The sequence below is a fragment of the Gasterosteus aculeatus genome, chromosome 17 (assembly GCF_964276395.1).
Source record: "Gasterosteus aculeatus chromosome 17, fGasAcu3.hap1.1, whole genome shotgun sequence".
In the NCBI taxonomy this organism is placed as follows: Eukaryota; Metazoa; Chordata; class Actinopteri; order Perciformes; family Gasterosteidae; genus Gasterosteus; species Gasterosteus aculeatus.
The window spans coordinates 7,910,418-7,931,565 of record NC_135705.1 but is presented as its reverse complement, the minus strand read 5'-3'; the positions used below and the strand labels follow the sequence as shown (position 1 = coordinate 7,931,565).

Below are 21,148 nucleotides of genomic sequence, written 5' to 3'. Positions count from 1 at the left end.
CTTAAACGGCACTCACTCTCCTCTCTGGGACCTTTGTGTTTGGCAGCAGGCTCCATCTGAGCTGAAAGTCGCGTAGACTTTGTTTCAATTCCTGCACATCACAGACCTACTGGGAGATCCAGGACAAAGCTCCAACAACTGCTTGTGTATTTGAGTGCTATTTCCCGTGCTTTTGCAGAATTCTGAGATGTTGCACTGTAATCCCTGGTAAACTGACAGGAACTAGGATTGTATTGTATGTGCTTTATTCTGCTCAGCGTCTGTGCACCACACGTGTTCATTTTTCCCGAGATGTCTTCGAGGTCATCCAAGACCTGCCTGCACCGGCAGCCGCGTCGGTTCTTTTGATAAATGACTATCCAGGAGCACAGTGACCATAATCAACTGGAATTACGCCTCCAGTCTTTTTTTTTTTTTTCTGTGGCTCTTTTCTGTCAAAGGCCCATCGTCTCCTACCTCGTGAGTGAATGTGCTTTGAAGCCTACAAGTAACCTCAGCAACCGTAATCAGCTCTTCAGAACTCATCATCCTCGAGGCCCGGGGGCCAAGGCTCCTGGCAGTGCCCCGTCTATCCTCGGTGTCAGAGCCACAGAGGTGGGCCGGAGCAGTCCTCCCACCCCAGTTACTGGGCCCCGCTGTCTCAACACATCACTTCACCGGCCTCGTCCGTGCTCATGCCCTCTCTTTCCCCGCAGCACATCGGGCATGCGGCTACTTCCTAATGCTCGCGTTAGGGAAGAAGGAGGGGGGTCAGTTGATTGTGCGCTGCGCTTAGAGGCTGCAGATACTTAAAGGGCGGCAACGCAAATGCAAGATTATTGAACTGAGATTGTGTTGTTGTATGTCAGGGGAGTGAAAACACCCGGCCAGAGGGAGGCACGCTATAATGCAAGGGGGCAGGAGATTGAGTGACAAAATGAAAGAGATAAAGCTCACTGATCGCTCAGATGTTACATTTAACCCTTTGCTAATCTTCTCGATGCCGCAGCTGTCGGGCATCAGTGGAAATGACCAGATCGGATGTGAGGGTCTCGGCTGTTGATCTGAGCGGCGGCCTTACAACAATATTAACAGCGTCGATTAGTGAAGATACCGAGGCTCCGCTGCCAGTGTAGTTTGCTGCTGGGGGCGTGACACAACAGCCAAAGGAAGGGTAATCGTGCTTAATGGGTCCACTTGGTCACTGTCAGTTTCTTGGGTTAGGGTTTCTATTCATTTACTTAAAAAAAAAAGCTTTATGAGTCAACCCTGTGCATTTTCTACCATTTATAATGTACTGAAATATGCAGCATATAAAAATATTCATCAATGCGCCTTCAACTTTGAAATGTCTCTTGAGAACCACCCACCACATGCCACCTTTGAGAAACAACAACAAGACAAAGTATGAGACAAGCCCAAAGTGAAAGCGTATCCTTGGATGTTGTGTCTAGGAAATGCATTTTCCTGTCTGACCTATTTTCTCAATCAGCGTCAGTCAAAGAAACAGTAGCTTGGCTGTTGCCCATTTTTTAAAATCGTTTTTGCTTTTTTACTGGCATCTTCTCGGTGCACACACAACCTTGCGACTGTTGTCGTCTTTAATCAGCTTTTTGTATAGTATATTATGTCACTCCATTTTAGGAATTTACTACTTCCTGGATGCTGATGCCCACGCCGTGTTTAACCAAGTTAAACTTACTCCAAAAGAAACATGCCTGAAAGACTAGTATAACAATAGTAGACCTAATTTTTCCTGGACTCATTCCGGTAAAAGGAATCCCACGACATGGTGCTGGTGATTGTTTGCAGCCTGAGTAACTTATTCAAAAGATGAATGTGAGATACATAAATTGTACTTGCTTGGCTGGCAGTTGCAGATTTGCCTGGCATGGGTATTAGAAACTCATTTAAAATGAAATAGGGCCGAGGAGACAGCCTGATTAACTTGTCCTGGGGACAGGCATATGCGATGGGACTCACGACTTGTTTGGGCTCGGCCGCCAACCTGAGTGTAAAATAGATTTGTTTGGCTGTAGCTGGATTAGCATTTAGAAAAACACATTAGCAACACATTTTTTTTTTGCCTTTATTCTGTTTTAGCCTCTGAGTGACATTACCCGTCCCCGGTGTGATGCTGCAGACCGACGGTGCTGTTTTTTTGTGAACATCTGACTTAATCTCAATCAGCCACATTGGCATTCTGTGTCGTATTATCTCGCTGACATTAAGCCTGTTTGCTGATTAAAGACTGAAATGACGGAGGGCAGTGAAAGAGTCAGGAAACAGGAGGCCGCCGTAGGTGTGGGAAGATGAAAATAAGCCACATAAGCGACCGCCATCAGACAGTTTCACCACAGATGAAGGTGCATTTCACCAAACCAAGCTGGGCTGTTTTCTGCCGCAATACAGAGGGATGAAAACTGCAAGTTATTTTCAATGTTGTCAAGGCAAATTAGCAGAGCCAGGCTAAAAGGCTTTTCAAAAAATACAATTGAATAAGGAAACAGTCAGATACCACCCTCTGCCTCAGCAACGGCTTCAACTGTCTTTTCTTGCTTTCTTATTGTGTGAAGTGCAATATTGGTTTGTTCTTGTCCTCTAGGAAATATTCCATTCCTTCGAGGGATGAAGGAGGTGGATCCACAGAACCTCCTTTAACGATTCAGTTATATTTAGACATGGTGGAGGCGATGGATTAGTGTTATTATTTGCCAAGTTTAGTAGCTTAGTTCCTCACACATTATGTGTGTTTTGGTATTAATCCTTTTTTTATGGACTTTCTAATGACATTTAGATAAAAGTCATACATTCGACCAAATATGCTGTATAAATGTTACAGATTATTATCCTACAGAGATGCCTGCTGATACCTTTACGGATCCTAAACTAACAATAGGCTTATCAAAATGAAGATGGGTAGTCAGAAACATGCTTTTAGATAAAATGACTTTGTGTGTTTTTGTGCTTTCACGTTGTCTTATTTATGTATAAAGAGCCCTGCTGAGGCAGGAAATACAGACTGATGTGATCGACCCCTGTGTGCTGGGCCAAAGAGAGCATTTGTTTCCCCCGTTGATACGAATTAGTAGTGAGTAAATAAACGCATCATGTGACGCTGTGCTACGCTGCACCACGGAGCGACAGAATAAACACGCACTTGAAAAGCAGACAGCACAGTATAAGACTGACGCTGTTTTGGAGAAGTCTTGCAATTAAGGTTAATGTCCTTAATGGTTCACATTACAATCACATAATAATGAAGCACGGGATGGTGTCAGCTTGTCTGATCATTTTCACGCAACAGGTGAGAATGTCAGTTACTTTGTTCTGTGTGCAAAATGCAATGGTTGCCTCCTCCTTACTAGTGTGCTGCGCTTAAGAAGGTTCAATTTCGCAAGAGATCTAAAAGGTTTCACGGATGCAAGTCAAGGCACTTAACTAGGCTGTGCATGTTTTGCACGCACAACAGCAAGGCTGATATTGTTAACTATAAAACCGTTCACACAACTACACATCAAATACGCAACAAACGGTAAAATTATTTGATCCCTCGCCTTCCTCCCCAAAGCAACATGCCCACAGACACACCTGCGTAGCTTCACTTTACATATTTTGCAGGGTAACAGTTTCACAACCACAACATTTTTTATTCACTTTATAGTTATTCAAACAAATGTAACCAAATATATATTTCTGTATTCACATTCATGAATAAATGTTTTCTAATTTCAATTGCTAATACTGCTGGACATTATTTTTGCAGTTGAATGTCAAGTTTCTATCAATACCCCATGTATTTTGCACTTCTAGATTGATATCTCAGCAATTCATTTACGCATATGACATTTGACATCTACATTTATTGTTTCCAGTGGATGGAGTGTTATTACTTCTGCGATCCCTTAAAGGTGCTAAATTCAGATCATATCTTTGACAGAGGCCTCCACATGGCGACGCCTGAGCCGGTGAGTAGCAGCAACACAAACCTCGGCTAACGGTATTTAATTGAGTCGGATGGCGAAGTGCAGAGAGGCGGCCATTAGCCAGCCACTGGGAAACACACACACACACAAACACACATTGGGACCCACGTGCACTAACATTCACGTGCACTGAGAGCCGCTACGTAAAAAGTCAAAACTCAGTGGGATGTTCCTCTGCGTTGTCTTGAGTGCACCGTGGGGGAACTGTATGAGCCACTGCAGTTGAGCCCTGCTTCCTCTGTGGATGATCCTTCATTTCCTCTCTAATCCACGGGCCGGACCACGTGTCGCCATTGTAGGAGTACCGGGGGATTGACCTATATACCTGCTGACTCTTACTGACCTGTCACAGCGTGTGGCGGAGTGGCACGGCCTGGTCACTACTGTGACATGTGCTCGCTACGCACCTCGCACTGCCCACCACTGTCTATTCAGACTGTGCACAATGGAAATGGAGACAATGGTTGAAAGGGCTCCGGTAGGGCTTTGATAGTAACCCGCTCTGCTGATCTTTGATTCTTGTCCGCTAATCACCGTTGACCGCTAATCACTATGCAGCAAAAAAAAAGGATTGTGATTATTTGTAGCGATTCATTTGTAGTAACTACTACTATTGAATATAACCGTCGACTGTGACGGGCCAAACGTGACACTGAGTGCGTCTAGGTGTTCCTATGCTCCGTTACTGCTATCAAACATGAGTGTGTGTGTGTGTCTGGACACCAAACTGCCACTCACCTTAAACTCATCCCGTTGATACCTGCTTGGCAGCGCGCCCCTGTGCACATGCTAGTTAATAATTCACACTGACCCTCTGCTCCCCTGACCTTTACTTGCTACAAATTAATTATGACCTCCTCTGTTTTGCACTTCATCAATCTCTGTGAGAGACAGAATGCAAAGGAGTATTATGATGATTTCTGCCTTTGTTGTATAGTTATCCTCCTAATTTCACTTCTCTGTTCTTACTTTGAAGGTTAACGCAGGCAGCGAATTTGTTAAGCACCGTCATGACGGAAGCTGTTAGGAAGGAAAAGACTACTGGTGAATTATTCTTGGATGAAATGTATAAAAAGTGCGATTGAGAAAGTTGGACATTTTGGATCGAGATTTGTGGGAGGGGACAACGCATGATGCTTTGTTATGCGATGCATTGCTGTTATGCTTTTTGTTAATTTTCCTTGCAGAAGGCTGGTAGCAGTCATTGCCTTAGTTTAACATCTCTATTGTTACATTACATTACAGGTCATTTAGCTGACGCTTTGATCCAAAGCGACTTGCATTGAATTTTTCACCCATGGCTTTTTGCCTATGGAGCAATTAGGGCTTAGACGTCTTGCTCAGGGACACTTTGACATGGAGCAGCCAGGGCTCGAACCACCAACCTTGCGGTTCCCAGTGCACCCTCTCTACCCCTGCACCACAACGACGTGAAAATATCTATTTAGCGCGCCGTTGATCCCACTCTTCCTTCTGGCCACCCACATTTGATACAGCACTTTGAGGTTTGTGACTGCGGGTAATGTCGGCTGACATTTCTTGCTCACAGCTTGTGGTCAGGTTCCCGTGAGAGACGCCATGCGGGGGACAGCCACTTGCTGCGAGTTGACTGACAGTGAGAGGCGCGTGCTGAGGTTGTGTAGGCTCCACAAAGCGTGTCTGCTTGCACATGTGTTTGTACACTTTTGCTGGTCAGCATATAAAAATATATACCCGTGTAACCGTCATGTGTGTCAGAACTAAAGTGGCTCCGCGGAGGAGGGACGGCCTCCACAGCGATGGTGCCGGGAACAAGAGCTGAGATGGTATTACAGTAAAATGGTTGGTGTTAAAATATGCAGCCCACTCCAAGTGAAATATTTAGCAGGATGCTTGAATCAGACTATGTGAGTGCAACGTTTGTTTTTCATGTTGTTGTGTGGGTGTGTATGCTCCCACGGGGCTCCATATCCCTTTATGAAATCCTGTGCTCTCTGGCTCCCTCCACGGGCAGGACGTTTTAAAGCTTTCCATCAGAGTCATGCCCCACCAGCAGTTCAGCTCTGGAGGTCTGTCATTCGTGCACATTTCTGGTAAACGTCAAGAAAGTCTTTGATTTATGAGCAGGAATGTGAGTCTAACAATGTGCTCTTCAATTTTGGCCACGTGGAGAAAAAGGTGTGACTGGGCAATATTATAAGACTGATCACAGTCCACTTTGGTCTTTGAAGTTCTGTCTCCCTGAAGAAAAATATTCTCCATCTTCCATCAAAATGAAAAATGCATACCTGCACTTTAGCTGGAAGGTGAGCCATGTGTTTAAAGTGTATGCAAAATAAAGCAATCACTACTTTGATACTAATAAAAAGAAAGAAATTAAGCAAAATTAAGTGGACAAGGGGAAAAATGGTATTACCAGAAACAATACATGCACTCTAGTGTCATATAGCAGGTAGCTCTGTTCATACTTAATACATATGACAGCAGCAGACCGACAATGTTAACGATTAGCCGGTGAACACAGAGGAGTATTTACCGCTATAAACCACATGTTACCCTCAGGAATTGGTGTAAAGAAAAACAGAGCTAAAAGAAGAGGGATCCACCAATTGGGCCAAAAACATCTCCAAATGAATAAACATTGGCCATGTCAAGTTTTATTTCTACTGCCTCCATGTGGCCAAAAGACCAAACTAGTTATTGTGGGTTCCTGCTTGCAGCAGATTGGTGCTCCTGCAGCTGTTGCTCTGTGCATTCTGTGTGCTTCCTCTTGAACATGTAGGTACTGCCTTTTCATTTGGTCCTATATTTTTCAGAGACTTGAAATTATTTTATTCAATGGTTCCACATAAGTTTGGTCCAACACAATTCGCTATGGCTAGAAGAACATAAAGGACGAGCTGGAAGAGGAAATGTGTCTACATTGTATTCACTTGAAACTCATCTCCCGGTTCTGATATCCAATCAAACTACAGCGAAATACAGCAATATAAATCAGAAATCATAATTCACAAAATGCTACTATTTTCATAGTTTTTTTAGTAATGAAGTCTAATAATTTAAAAATTGTGTAATTGATTAACTTTCATGGAAACTACAGAAAGTAAACAGTTGAATCCTCCTTTGAGCCCCATCCTGCAGATTTTAGTGTTGTTTAAAGACACGCGTAAGTGTATTTTTAACACTAAATTGTGTTGATTTCTAACACTCATCGAGTTGTTTAATGACACAAAACTGTGTATTGTAGCTCTCAAATGTAGAAGTTGAACTGTGCACAGTTCAACTTCTACATCTACTTCTTCTTGGTCTTCTTGCTCATTACATTTACCATTATGCTTTCAATGGATCATTCCTAATTAAGAGAGACAGTAAAAGTAGTTGGGTCGGTACATTCTTTAATCAAATCGAGCCCCATCGGAAGACTTTTAATTTGCCGTTTGCATACCGGCCTTTAGCTTGGCTTGTCATAAGGGGGTTAGCAGCCAGCGTAATTAATCTGATTTGCTTGCTGCATTACTTGATGATTTGGGGAATTTATAACACAACACACTTTCACAGACATGGGCGAATGCACAGGTACATGTACTAGTGCGCACACACATACAGACACACACGCATGAGTGATCCGGACTGTAATGTTTCAGCAAGCTCCTCTGAGAGTGGGATCAATCTATGAGAATGGGATCAATCTTTCTGACCTTTTCCGTGTGGTAACCTGCAGTGTTCAATCCCTCATTATTTTGACAGTGAAAGGGCAGCTTTTCCGGCTGTGAGCCAACCGGAGCATCTCTACACTGCAGACTATCCACCCGAGTCTCTCATGATAGATTCAGTTTCACTCACTTACTGTTCTCTCAATACTCTTCATGGTACCTTGTCAGCAGAATTCACATTTGCTATTTGTAGACATGCATACAAAAAGAGACAAATACAAAGAAAGAAACACAAACAGATATTTGTCAAGAACATGAAGAATTCCTTGTTTGACTGGATCATTGGATCAGTTAAGGCCTTTATGATGACATTTTCTGATCGACATTTGAATTTAAATACAAAATTCCTCAACACAGCATGAGAGGCGGGAACATTAGGGGTCACAAACATACGATTTGCACTTAACCATTGCGAGAGCTTGGCCAACATTCTAAAAGCATCATTAAATGCCCCTTGAATCCTTGCTATAACATGCGGCCCGATATAGAGTAGTACAGTAGGCTCTAAAGAGAGCCGTTTTAACTTCATAATATACGTGCCAGCATATTGCCTTGTGGGTACAGTTTGCTCCTCTGACGCTGCACACTGTCATTACTTGGATTGTTCCTCTTGATGTGACTTTTGCACCACATTTAGCATTGGCCTACCATACAAAACGCAGGAACTATGGGCTTCCGGCCTTCATTGTTTTTTTTAGCAACTATGACAAGCCTCTTTTTTTTGTTGAACTTAATGCCACACTGCACGTCATACCGTGAGCAAACTATGGCGAATTGCCTTAAACCGGAGCCATAAGGAGACAGGGTCACTAAGTCATCAGCGCACATCCGAGCGTCACAAAACAGAGGACAGTATTCCACCTTGTCGGACGCCATTGTTCAGTAGGAAGGGTGCGGATACACTCTTACACTTTCAACACCTTGTGTGGGTAGTCAGCCTTTCTGTATTTGTTACGGTGAATATGATGTTTTTTTTAAGGTTGCACTGCGCTGAGTTCTCACAGATTCACACACAGATTATTTCCACAGTAACTAAACAGGAGTGAGGTGCAGATTCTCAAAATCTAAGAGCAAATAACGTGCTGCACTGGTGAGACTAGAGACTGTCAGGAAGCTACAGTGTAAATAAAGCATGTGTTCCGTCAGAATGTCTTCAAACTAGATGCTGAAAGCCGCTTTCTTTATATGCAGCAATGGGAAAGAGCCAACGCCAGATACTTCAGTCATAGATTACAGTCAGTGTAGTCTTTTCGGCCGCATCTGAGTTACAGTTCAAAGCCGAGGTTAAATACACTCTCACATTAGCACATAGGTTAACCTCCTGCCATTTAATGAGGTTACCAGCTCAGATGAGATGATCTGACGAACCAACTGAGGACAATGCTACCACACACGTGTACAGTAGAACAACACATTCCCTTTTCTATCGCTTTAGTTTTTATCTGTTTTATTTGTATCAAGCTGAGGGGCTTTTCCACAGTGAATTGGTTGCTCTGTTTTCAGAGAGCATTGAAGGCTTGTCTTGGAGACGCTTTGTCTTTTTCACGGACCTGCATTTCCTCCACCGTGTGGGCAGAGGTGGGAAACACGGCCCACAAGGCTGTACAAGCCAGAGCACTCTGCATGAATAATTTGCTACTCCCAGCTCTGGTTTGGCCTTGCTCTTCACTCCCTCTCAACCCACGCAGTGATGTTCTGCTGACTCAGGAGCAAAGAGTTTGGCTCCATCAAGAAAAAATAATCTTCTCTGTAGTACCTAATTTAGGTATATAATTCATCTATGAACGTGCTTAAAAAATAGTTAGGCAAATGTGAGTGTTTGAAGTGATAAAAAAAAAAAAAAAAAACTCCTGAGACTGTCAGATTTATTTAGATTGGTTGATTATGTAATTGCATGCATGCACATGTGCACGCGCATTGCATCTCCTCCCCGTTTTTAATGTCGCTTCAGTGGTTTTCCGTCCCCCCCGTCGTGCACTCGCTGTTCACAAGCACACTGCCGTTTGTCTCTGACATTTCTGCACATTTTTTTACATGCAAAAGAACCTGCACAGATGGCTGGTTCTGAGAGTACGGCACCTGTTTATATATAGCTTCTCAGTAGTGCACTTGAGAGAGATGAAAACAAAGCGAGTCTGTGTGTTTGTCCTGCCAGTCGCTCCATCCTCGCTTCCTGGTCTCCTTTGAGAAAACCCTGCAGATCCCTGTAGAATAGAAGATTTGATCCCGAATGAAAAAATAGCCTCATCAATTTAAAATGTAGCCATTATATCTTTCTTTATACTAAGTTTGATTACATTTGCTTCTGGTGGTTATTGTATTTAGGGACGTTCCTTTATTAAGTGAGTGACAATAATTTAAAGGTGGTCATTGTGGGTTCTGTTCCTTGAAAGGTTTTCAAACTTGCCAAGTGTAACAACGATGTCCTTAATTGAGGCATGGCAAGGCAATTTTATTTGTATAGCACATTTCAACATCCAGGCAATTCCAAATGCTTCACGTGAAACCATTAAAAACATCCAAACATGAAGCAAGGGGATTTAAAAACAGTTAAGAACATTGATTGAGACATAAAAGAAAAACAGTCATTAAAAAGATAAAAGAGACAAAAAATAGAATGAAGTACATATTTTTGCAGTATTCATGATTTCATGATGAAATGAGGGAGCTGCATAATTTGCTACTCAAGTTGCCTGAGGGCCTCATTGAGGTATGAAAAACAGCTGTAATCCACCGGTACCAAAGCTGGATTGATCACAATTTTTCACATTACAGTAATCCAGAGCAGCTGATTCTCTCACGACAGGCAGCAGTTTTGGGTATTCAAGATATCTTCAAGCTACATGACCAGCACCACACAGCAGCATGTGAAAAAGTCTCAACGTCTAACCAGTAATGACAAACATTTGATGGTCTCAGGCTTTCAGATTTGATTATTTAACTCAATCAATGAATTAAGAAAGTACTTGGCTCATTAAACGAGTATGAAAAAAATTGCAATTGCAATATCATGAATTTTACTTTATTCTCTGTTATAACCTTTCCCACCCTTTTCTGTTGTATTTCAGCTCTAGCTTTGTCTACCACCCACATCCGGTAGCGGGTAACCATTAATTGTACATTATTTTGCCTTCACAAATCTGTTTTACTAAGAAAACAATAGAATCGGCCTGTGATAGATTGCATCCACTGTCCATTGTGCCCAGTTAGTCAAACTGTTTTCCACAAAAGACTGCAGAGAACTCACAAGTAACCCTGAGATGAAACGAATAAATCAATATCGCACTCACACAGACCCTGATCAATTTCCCTACACAGATTAAGTGTGAAGTCACAAAGACAACTTAAAACACTGGAGACGTATCTGTCAAGCTCTACTCACTGGGGTTTTCGGATTGAGATCCCTATCTGTGTCTTAAGAGGGTTTTTGCTGACTAAATGTCACTCTCCATCTATCTCTTGTTTTATAGCTTTATAGCTTTTCTCAGTTATTTATTTCCTTCAGGCACTGAAAAACTCACCTTCATGTCAGACCTGTGGCAGTGTCAGCAGAATCTAATGGCTTTGGAAAATAATGAATCGTTTCTTTGCAACCTTCTATTGCATCTTGACTGATCAGCAGTAAAGGTGTCTTCTGATACAGTCATTGAACACCTGCATTGTTTCTTGTTCTTTTGCTGTTTCAGAACATGTTGTCTTCTCTATTGAGCTTTTTAGTGACAAAGTTATTATTTATTGACAGGTGGTTATTTGCAGCAAAGGTATTTATGAGGTTGATTATATTTCTGTCTGAGTGGCGGTGCACTACAAACATGGCACCGCCACTTCTCTTTCCAGCTTTTATTACCTGTAATATGTTCATTTCTATCCATGAGGCAGTTTCATTTCTCCGCTGCATTGACATGAAATGAACCCTTTCTATTTTAATGGAAATATAGTAGAATTTATGATGGGACACGTCTTTGATGGGATTTTTTTGCAGTGTCTGATTATATAACTATTGCTATAGAATCCTACAAAACTCAGCATCCTCTGTAACCTCCATAAAAGGTCAAATGCCAGTTGCGCTCCTCCAATCTAATAACAGGCATTCCCACGGCACCCTTCCTCTGTGCAGCCTGCTTGAGAGTGCTTAATGTAGTCAAATGATTAAGCCTTCACCAAGAGATCAAAGGCCTTGTTTGGACAGGCTTTCAAATTTTCAATTCTAGTTGTTCAGACTCACTATACGAAGTCCTTAACATCCCATGACCGCTTTTAAAGCCACAACTTTCTGATTTAAATTTCTCAAAGTGAACTTCAATGTTGAGGCTACTGTCGACAGATTACTGACCATTTCAATTGTTTCTATTGGATCCAGGTGACACTAAGATAAATCTTTTTCCTTTTCTCTTTGTGCTTGTCTTTTAGAAGAAACAATGGCTGTGCTTGAACTGCCAGACGCAGAGGGCTCTGTCAGGAAGCCTGGGAGACGCTGCAGCTCCTGTTGCACAGCCTTTGGGATCCCCCCGGCCACCTGCCACAGCCAATCAACAACCACCTCAGCAGAAAGGGCCAAATCAGCTTTTAGGGCCTAGGCCCACAGGTCCTCAACAACAACAGAAACCACCGGGTCCCCAAGTAAGTGGCCCTGTCTCTCCTGTGAAACATGCTGGACCTGCCCCTCATACGAAGGGGCCCAGCCAAGCTCTCCCTCAAACCAAGGGCTCTGCCCAACCCGGTTCCCAAAATAAGGGTCCAAATCAACAACCTTCCCAAACTAAGGGTCCATCACAACCCTCAGCTCAGAGTAAGGGACCTCAAAGCAAAGGTCCTAATCAATCACAAGGTCAGAGTAAAGGCCCTGTTCAGTCCTCTAACCAAATGAAGGGCCAGGGCCAGGCCAAAGGGCCCACTCAGACAAAGGGATCTGCTCAGCCATCTGCTCAGACTAAGGGCCCTTCTCATCCTCCCGGGGCCAAGGCCCCCCCTGGTAAAGCCACACCCAACCATGCCAAGGCCTCTCCCACCCCATCAAAAACAACACCTGCTCAGTCTAAACCCACAGGTAACAACCAGGGCCGCAAACAGCCCCAGGAGAAGGCCAAAGTCGCATCCAAAACTGTAAAAGAAGACGTCAAGGCCTCCCCGAAGAAGATACTATCAGAGACTATCACTTCGACCAAAGACATGAAGATAGCTGAAGATACACAGAAGTCAAGACACCATGAAGTGAGCTACCTGCAACTTCTTCGCCTTCACGTGTTACTCTTGATTCAGTTTTTTATTTTATGATTTTGCTCCATTCAAATAATTGTAACTATTTCTCAGAAACATTATCATTAAATCATCATCCTTTTAATCGCTAATTTCACATCCCGATTGGGGCAATAACATTGTAATTATCTATCTCTCGTTTCTTTTCATATTTCTTCTCATAATTATTATAATTATTTTTGTACTAAACATGATTGTTTTGTTATTTTTGTTGATCTTTTTTTCTTCTTCATAATCATCAGTTCAATTCAATCGTGATCATTCACTTGGAACGTAGTTAGTTGTTGTTATCATCAAACCTGCTATGGTCACTATTATAAAAATATCATAATCCTCATCAACACCATCATTATCCTTATCATCATCGCCAACTGAACAATCACCATGATCTTCATTATCACCATCGTGCTTATCATCATCATCATAACCATCACCATTTTCTCTGTGGCCATTCCCACTGCTTGGTTTTGTAAATTTTGATTTATTTGTACCAAATGCAAGCTTTTTGTTTACTATGATACTTATTGGTGATATTTCAGGCATTCTAAGCATGTTCGTTATTCTTCCATGATTCGAAGAATGCAACGGAGAATGCGTCAAAGATTACTATAAAGCATGTGACTAAATGAAATTTGTCTGTTTGTTTGTATGTTTAACTGTCTTTTGTATTCACTCAGTGTGTCAGTGTATTTCTTCATCTGTGTGGATGTAACTTTGACAGGCAAACTCAACCCAAATTAATAGTATGATCAAAGATTAGATTAGAAGTTTTTTTCTTTTCATGTTGATAAATGTATAAATGGTGCTTGGTGGTAAATGTATGCAAAGTCAAATTTGCTTCACATTCAAAACCAAAGGACAATATTTGGGTTGATTTTAGCCTCAAGTTTTACTATGTCTGGTTGTCCAATTGAAGATTTATTCTCTCAAATGTAATTATTCTCTGGTATCTAGAATTAGATACAGTTTGAATTGTATCAGGTCTTGTGCAGTAATTTCATTCGATGCTACCTAGAAATGTTCATGAGAATGTCAGTCCTGATAAGTTTGATGAAACAGTGGGATACAAGGTGTTTGCTGGGGCTTGTAATAGACCACACCATGAAGGTACTTTACTTTAATGAATTCCTTTTTTAGCTTCTAACCTCTCTCCCTTTCGTTCTCTCTTTCCACAGGATTACAATAAATCAAGTACGAGTCTAAGTGACACTGGATACTCCTCTGATGGGATCTCGAGCTGTCATGGGGAGATAACAGGACAGATCCGGGAAGAAGGAATCCAGCTCAGTGAAAAAGGGGCTTCCATCCCCTCGGAAATCACCAAGCTTGAGAGCTCAATGAAGCCTCTACTAGAGTCTAAGACTTCAGACCAGAAACACAGGCCACATTCACTGTCTGTCGGACAGGGCCGGGACTACAATCCTGATGACGAGGCAGCAAGGGATGAATCAGAAGATGAACTCAGTTGTAAGCTTCGCCACGATTATGTCGAGGACAGCAGTGAAAGTGGTCTGTCCCCATTGCCAGTAAGACAGAAGAAGTCACATAAAGATTTAACCGATGAGGAATTCATGAGGAGGCAAATCCTGGAGATGAGTGCGGATGAAGAGGAGATGGAAGAACACGGAAACCAGAAAAGTAAAAGGGTACATAAAACTGGTGGGGATTTAAGCAAGGAGAGGCGACGACTCGCTCACCAATCAAATAGTTTTGAGGAGGACACCAAGCCAACGGAGGCAAATGAAGAGGAAGATGTAGTAATGGCCGGTGGCCTTCGCCGTTTTAAGACCATTGAGCTGAATAACACAAACAGCTACAACCGAGACATGGAGCTCAGCACCGAACATGACCTACGAGAACCTGAGCTAGAGATGGAAAGTTTGACTGGTTCTCCTGAAGAGCGTTCCAAGGGAGACTATTCATCCACCCTACCTGCCACCACACCCAGCTACACCTCTGGAACATCGCCCACGTCTGTGTCCTCCATGGAGGACGACAGTGACAGCAGCCCCAGTCGTAGGGCAAGACTAGAGGAGGCAAAGCAGCAGAGGAAGGCTCGACATCGGTCGCATGGGCCCCTGCTGCCCACTATCGAAGACTCGTCTGAGGAGGATGAGCTCAGAGAGGAGGAAGAACTTCTTCGAGAACAAGAGCAGATGAGAGATTTAGAGCAACAAAGGATACGAAGTACCGCTCGAAAAACAAAGAGGGATAAAGAGGAGTTACGGGCACAAAGACGCAGGGAAAGATCCAAAACCCCCCCCAGTAATCTCTCACCCATTGAAGATGCATCGCCAACAGAGGAGCTGAGGCAGGCGGCAGAGATGGAGGAGCTTCACAGATCATCATGTTCTGAATACTCACCATCCATGGATTCAGAGGCAGAGGGCTTTGAGATGATTGGTGGAAAGCTTTACAAATCTGGAAATGAATATAACCTTCCAACCTTCACGTCACTCTACTCCCCCACAGAAAAGACATCATTGATATCACCATCTGATAAAACTTTAAAAAGTGCAGAGGAGGTCTATGAGGAGATGATGAAGAAAGCACAGCTCATGCAGAGGCAGAAAGGTACCTCTCAGCCGGACAGTAAACATCACCTTGAAGCAGCAGGAACTGTATTGACGCCTGGCTCAAGCCCAACACAGGTTACCGCCCCTATGTCCTTCCCCACAACAGGGAGTGATCCAAGAATTCCAGGAATGCATGCAGCACAGCACCTATCTAAAGAAACGCAAAATAGGATGATGACACAGAGTGCCAAAATTGAAGGAGTTGTTGGAGTTGCCACAACAAAAGCCCAAGTCAGTCAGACTGCCACAACTAGACAGGCAGGTAGCACAGTGCCTGGTGGCAACAGAGGAGGCTCCCATAGACCAACACAGGCATCACCTGACTCTGCAGCATCATCCCTAACCTCCAAAGTCTTCTCCCTATTCAAAGGGCCCAGCCCCCCGGTATCTCCCAATGCTTCTCCAGCACAAAGCCCAACGCATATGTCATCTGTGAGATCCACTGGTGGGAGTGGCAGGCAGCTGCCATCTTTACCTGGTGGTCCCACATCAGCTACAGCATCCCATGGAGCTCAGGCACCTCAAAGAGCAACTTCACCGCGTCTAGCACGGCAACAGTCCTCTCGTGATTCGCCAGCTATGGTGATAACTCTAGCCTCAGACACAACCAGTCCCGCCAAGCCATTGACTGTTAATTCTTCCACTTCCCCTTTGTCATCACCAACACAGGTCAGTTGTAAAACCTTGTATAGCACCCAGCCCTCTTCGACAAGTTACCCAACATCACCACAAATGCATCCATCACAACAGTCTCCTAAACATTCTTCACAGATTGGTACTGTCACTCCAACTGCACATAGTCGTGAGACTATGGAAAACATATCTCTGTGTAAAATTTCAAATATTTCAGGCTCTTCAATGGTTGTGGGTCAGGTTCAAACACATCAAATCTCTAATGTGGTGGATCTGAGAGCTCCAGTGAGGCCTGCTCCAATTATAATGACGGATCAGGGAATGGACCTAACATCTCTTGCCTCTGATGCAAGGAGATACTCTTTAGGAGCAGAGCAGCCATCTGGTCGACACACAGCGGTGCAACCTCTTATTATGAACCTGAATGCACAAGAGCAACCGTACATATCCGTATCAACACCCACTACGGTCAGCGTCACGGTTGCAGGATCTATGTTCATGTCCCAACCCAAGCATCAAGTTGTGTATGGAGATCCTTTGCAACACCGTGTGGATTTGGGGCAGGGTGTTGGATCAGCTGTGTGTTTATCCCAGAACAAGCCTCCCATTACAGACCCATCTATTCCAAAAATTGACGCCTGTCTGGAGAATCTGGGTATACAACAGCATCAACTGCAGCTACAGCAGCAGAAGCTCCTGCAGCAGCAACAGCTTCTTGAGCAGCAGCTCCAGCAGCACCATCAGCAATCCTCTTTTGCACGTTACAATTTAGCTAATCAGGTCCAGCCAACCCTAATGAAAAAAGACCTTGTAGTCAGCCAGACAAGTAGTGGCCAGCCTGCAGTGACTGCTAGTGCCATTCCTAGAGTATCCCCCTTGGTTCCACCACCAGTGTCTGGAGCTCCAGCTTCTAACACTCCCCTTGAGGTCTATAGTGGAGTTGCCTTAGAACTGAAAAACAAGCCAACAGTAATGAACTTGTCCACTGGTAAGCCCCATGTCATGATGGTACAACTTGATGAAAATAAACCATCACATGGGGGTACAGTGACTCAGCTGGTTAAAGAGGAACCCCCTCTTCCTCCTCAGGTCTTGGATCTCACTGGACAGATCAAACCAGAAAACCAGGTGGCTTGCTGTGATGTTGTTTACAAATTGCCCTTTGCTGGTTCCTGTTCAGGGTCATTCAATCAGAAGCCTCCAACGATATCATCAGATAAAACCCCAACCCCTGAATCCTCTCAAGCCGCTTACCCTCCCCATCCACCACACTACAATATCATCCAACAACAGCAAAAACAACATCAGCCTCAACCTACACAAAGAGTAACAGAGGAACATAAACCATATCTACCACCTGTGGGCTCCTCAGGGAGAATTCAGCCTTCCATGTCTGACAGTAATCTTCCCTCCGTGACTGATGCTGGTCACTATCAGACTAACATTCAGGGGGGTCTGGCAGTAGATCTTAGCAGCATGAATCAGGCTTATGATGGTGGCTACCTTGGCATTGGAGCACAATATGGATCTTACACAGATTTGCGTCAGCAAGCAGATATCACTGGTCCTTCATTACCCCTTCGCCGATATGGCTCCATGTCAAATATCAATTCCGACTATGTCTACAATTCACGTGACCAAACAGGATCACAAGACTCTAATCTGGCTCAATATAGTGCAACCACTGCAAGGGAGATCAGTCGCATGTGTGCAGCTCTAAACTCTGGGGACCAGTTTGGGAGTCGGTATGGAAATATCCCTGAACTTCTACCATATGGGGCAGGAAGGGCTGGATCTTTAGGTAGGTTAAATCTCCAGCAAAGCTTAGCAACAATTCGAGCGAACCTACTGTATGGTCCAGATGGAAGACCTACAGCAAATGGCCAAACACTAACTAACCTAATAAATGCTAGACAAGCAAGTATACGCGCCTTGTACCCTGCTGCTATGAGAGGAGGTGATGGCATGATATATTCCACCATCAACACTCCCATAGCCTCCACCTTGCCAATTACCACCCAGCCTTCCTCAGTCCTGCATCCCGTACCAAGAGGAATTTACAGACCATACCCGACAGGTGTAACTGCAGTACCATTGGCTAGCCTTACCAGGTTGCCTCAAGTGACTCCAAGAATGCCCTTATCCACACAGGGGCCATATTCCTACCCTACTCCAAACCAGTATCCTACTTCAGCCACACCATCAGGAAGTGTGCCTGAAGCAAGCAGCTCCCACCAGGAAACTCCTGTGTACCTTGGAAGGCCCATAACAACAGTTTCTGCTCAAACAGTTGCAACCATTCCACCAACCCAACATGCAGCACAGCTAGGAGCACAAAATGTACTAGCAACTGGTATGCAAAACCCCGCAAATCAACAGACAGATCACACACAGCTTAGCTCGCAGAGTGTTTCTCCATTCTCTCAAGCTCAAGGCCAACCTCCAACTGTTAAGCCATTGCAGGTTCAAATGCAGCCACAACAGTTACCTGCTCAAACAGAAGCTTTATCTTTGACTCAAACCCAACCTCAAATTCAACCCATCAGTCAACCTCAACCATTAGCTCTGCCACAGGGTCAGCCCCAAGGGACAGTCCACGGCGCTGCCCTACCGCCGAGCTCTGCAATTTCTCCTCCCGTGGATGCAATGAAAAGTAAAGACGATGAAAGACTCAGTCAACAACAAGAGCATGTGCTGAATCTAGAGCGAGAGCGCGTAGAACTGGAGAAATTACGCCAGCTGCGCCTGCACGAGGAGCTTGAAAGAGATCGTGTGGAGCTTCAGCGTCACAGAGAAAAAGAACAACTAATTGTTCAGCGTGAAATTCAAGAGCTCCAGACGATCAAGCAGCAAGTCCTACACCAACAGCAGACAGAGCGGGAGACACAGCTCATTATGCAAAGAGAACAACTGGCCCAGCAGAGAATGCAGCTTGAACAAATTCAGTCTTTGCAGCACCAGCTCCAGCAGCAGTTGGAGGAGCAAAAAAGACAAAAGACAGCTGCAGTGGAAGCAGCAGCTACTGCTGCAGCAGCAGAGGCAGCCGCCGCATCGGCAGTGGCGGCAGCAGCAGCCACTACTGCCCAAGGTGCTAAACAAGGGGTGGTTGTTGGTACAGCGCCCCCTCAGGGGTTTATCATTTGTGACCAGAGTGGTAGAGTTATTCAACAAGATGGACAGAGCGTTCAATTTTGGCAGGACGGACAAGTGGTCCAGGCTATGGTGGCTGCTCGACCCATTCATAGTTCTGCCTCTGAAATGTCTTTGAGAAGCAGTGACAAACAGACTGATTCCAAGATGATGAAAAAGCAGAACTCCATGCCTCGTCTGAGGGATGGTACAGAGGACGACTCTCTGAGAAAGATTACAGACAGCTGTGTGCAAACAGATGATGAAGATGGAGAGGATAGATTCATGAACAGGCGTAGAAGAACACGGCGGATTGCCGACAGCAGTGTGCAAACTGATGAGGAGGACCAGGGAGAATGGGAGCAGCAGCCAGTAAGGCGCAGGAGATCCCGTGTTTCCAAGCACTCTGAGTCCAGTGGGGAGGCTAAATCAGAAGGGTCATCTAAAGTGGCTTCTGCAAGTATAGCCATTCAGACCACAAATGATTCATCATGCCAAACAGAGCCCGACCAACTAAGCAGGAATTCTCCTGCAATCCACATTACAATGGCAGAGACCTCAAAGGTTGACCTGTTACATTACATAGCAGCCCCGGAAAGGACCAACAAAGGAGAGAGTTTGGCCTGCCAGACCGAACCAGAGTCTCAGTTTCATGGTGTTGTCGCCCCTCAGCTAAGTGTCCCTACAACTATTAATCCGTACTCAACAAGTCTGCATATAGTAGGTGCAAATGCATCAGAACCAACCTCACCTAGACACCAAGGAGTAGTTAAGTTTGAGAGGAGGAAACCAGACCCCTTGGAAATTGGATTTCAACAAAATGAGTCTCCATCTCGACAGCCCCCCAAATCTCCCCAGGTGCTATACTCCCCCGTATCTCCATTGTCTCCTCATCGCATGCTGGAGACAACATTTGCCTCCCAGGAGAAACTCAATAAGGCCCACGTTACACCTCAGCAGAAAGCTTTTACTACTGAATCCCCCCAACGTCACCAGACCCTACCAAGACCCATTAAAAGTGTGCAGCGCTCCATGTCGGATCCCAAGCCTCTAAGTCCCACATCAGAGGACCCTGCCAAGAACAGGTTCTCCCCATATCATCAGCAAGCTGTTTCCAACAGTCAGGTACGGAACCATTACTTTTCCTATAATATATATATATATATATGTATACATATCAAAGGGAAAAGTATTCAGAATAAGTAAATGTTTTGGACCCCCAGGAAGATGTGAGTATATTGCTGCAAATATACATTGTTTTTGGAATACCATACAAGTTTGCATGAGATCTCTGTTATTCTGTTATTGTTGAGACATGCATTTATTTTTCATACAATATATACAAACATTACTTGTATTGGAGATCACACTGACACTATGAAGGATCACCACTCTTGCGCTTAAACATTTTATTCAATGGGTTTGATCCAGTTAGCACATAGAGAAGTGCCGTGGGTGCGTCCAAGAAGCATTAAATTGAGTTAGTATTTGTCAATTAATTGAGTGAAAAAACTAAAATGCAAAAAAAACATCTGCATGATATACTGTGTGTGGATCACAGTATCTGGCATCGAGAAGGTGACAGAATGTTCTCATGAGGGCAGCTGGCCATGGCAGAAAAGTATTTCTCATCATCCTGTTTGGCAGCATTTCCTGCCCTACCTTCTCTCTTTTCTACTCTTTTTTTTCATTTTTCCCATCCGTCCCTACTTCTCCCTGTCTTCCTCTCTTTTTTCTCTCTCTTGTCTCTCTGTCTCTCTTTTTCCCTCACTCTTCCGTTGTGTCTTATAGTCTATATCCAGCAACCCCTTAAGAGTTGCCAAGGGGACAAAGTGTGTGGATGAATCGTGGTGGTGATTTGCAGTCTTTTTGATTGTTAGCAGCTGGTCAAAATAAA

At 44.1% G+C, this 21,148-nt stretch overlaps 1 protein-coding gene across 2 annotated transcripts in view; it reads left to right on the top strand.

Moving 5' to 3' along the window:
* bsnb (bassoon (presynaptic cytomatrix protein) b) overlaps positions 1-21,148 on the top strand; it is a 52,608-nt gene that overhangs the window by 21,388 nt on the left and 10,072 nt on the right. The window contains exons 4-5 of one of the 2 annotated variants that reach the window (XM_078091972.1): positions 12,068-12,277; positions 14,089-20,376. In XM_078091972.1, the coding sequence (XP_077948098.1) occupies positions 12,068-12,277; positions 14,089-20,376 (6,498 nt within the window). Of the gene's footprint in view, positions 1-12,067; positions 12,869-14,088; positions 20,377-21,148 lie in introns of both variants that reach the window. The other variant, XM_078091970.1, reaches the window with a different exon arrangement.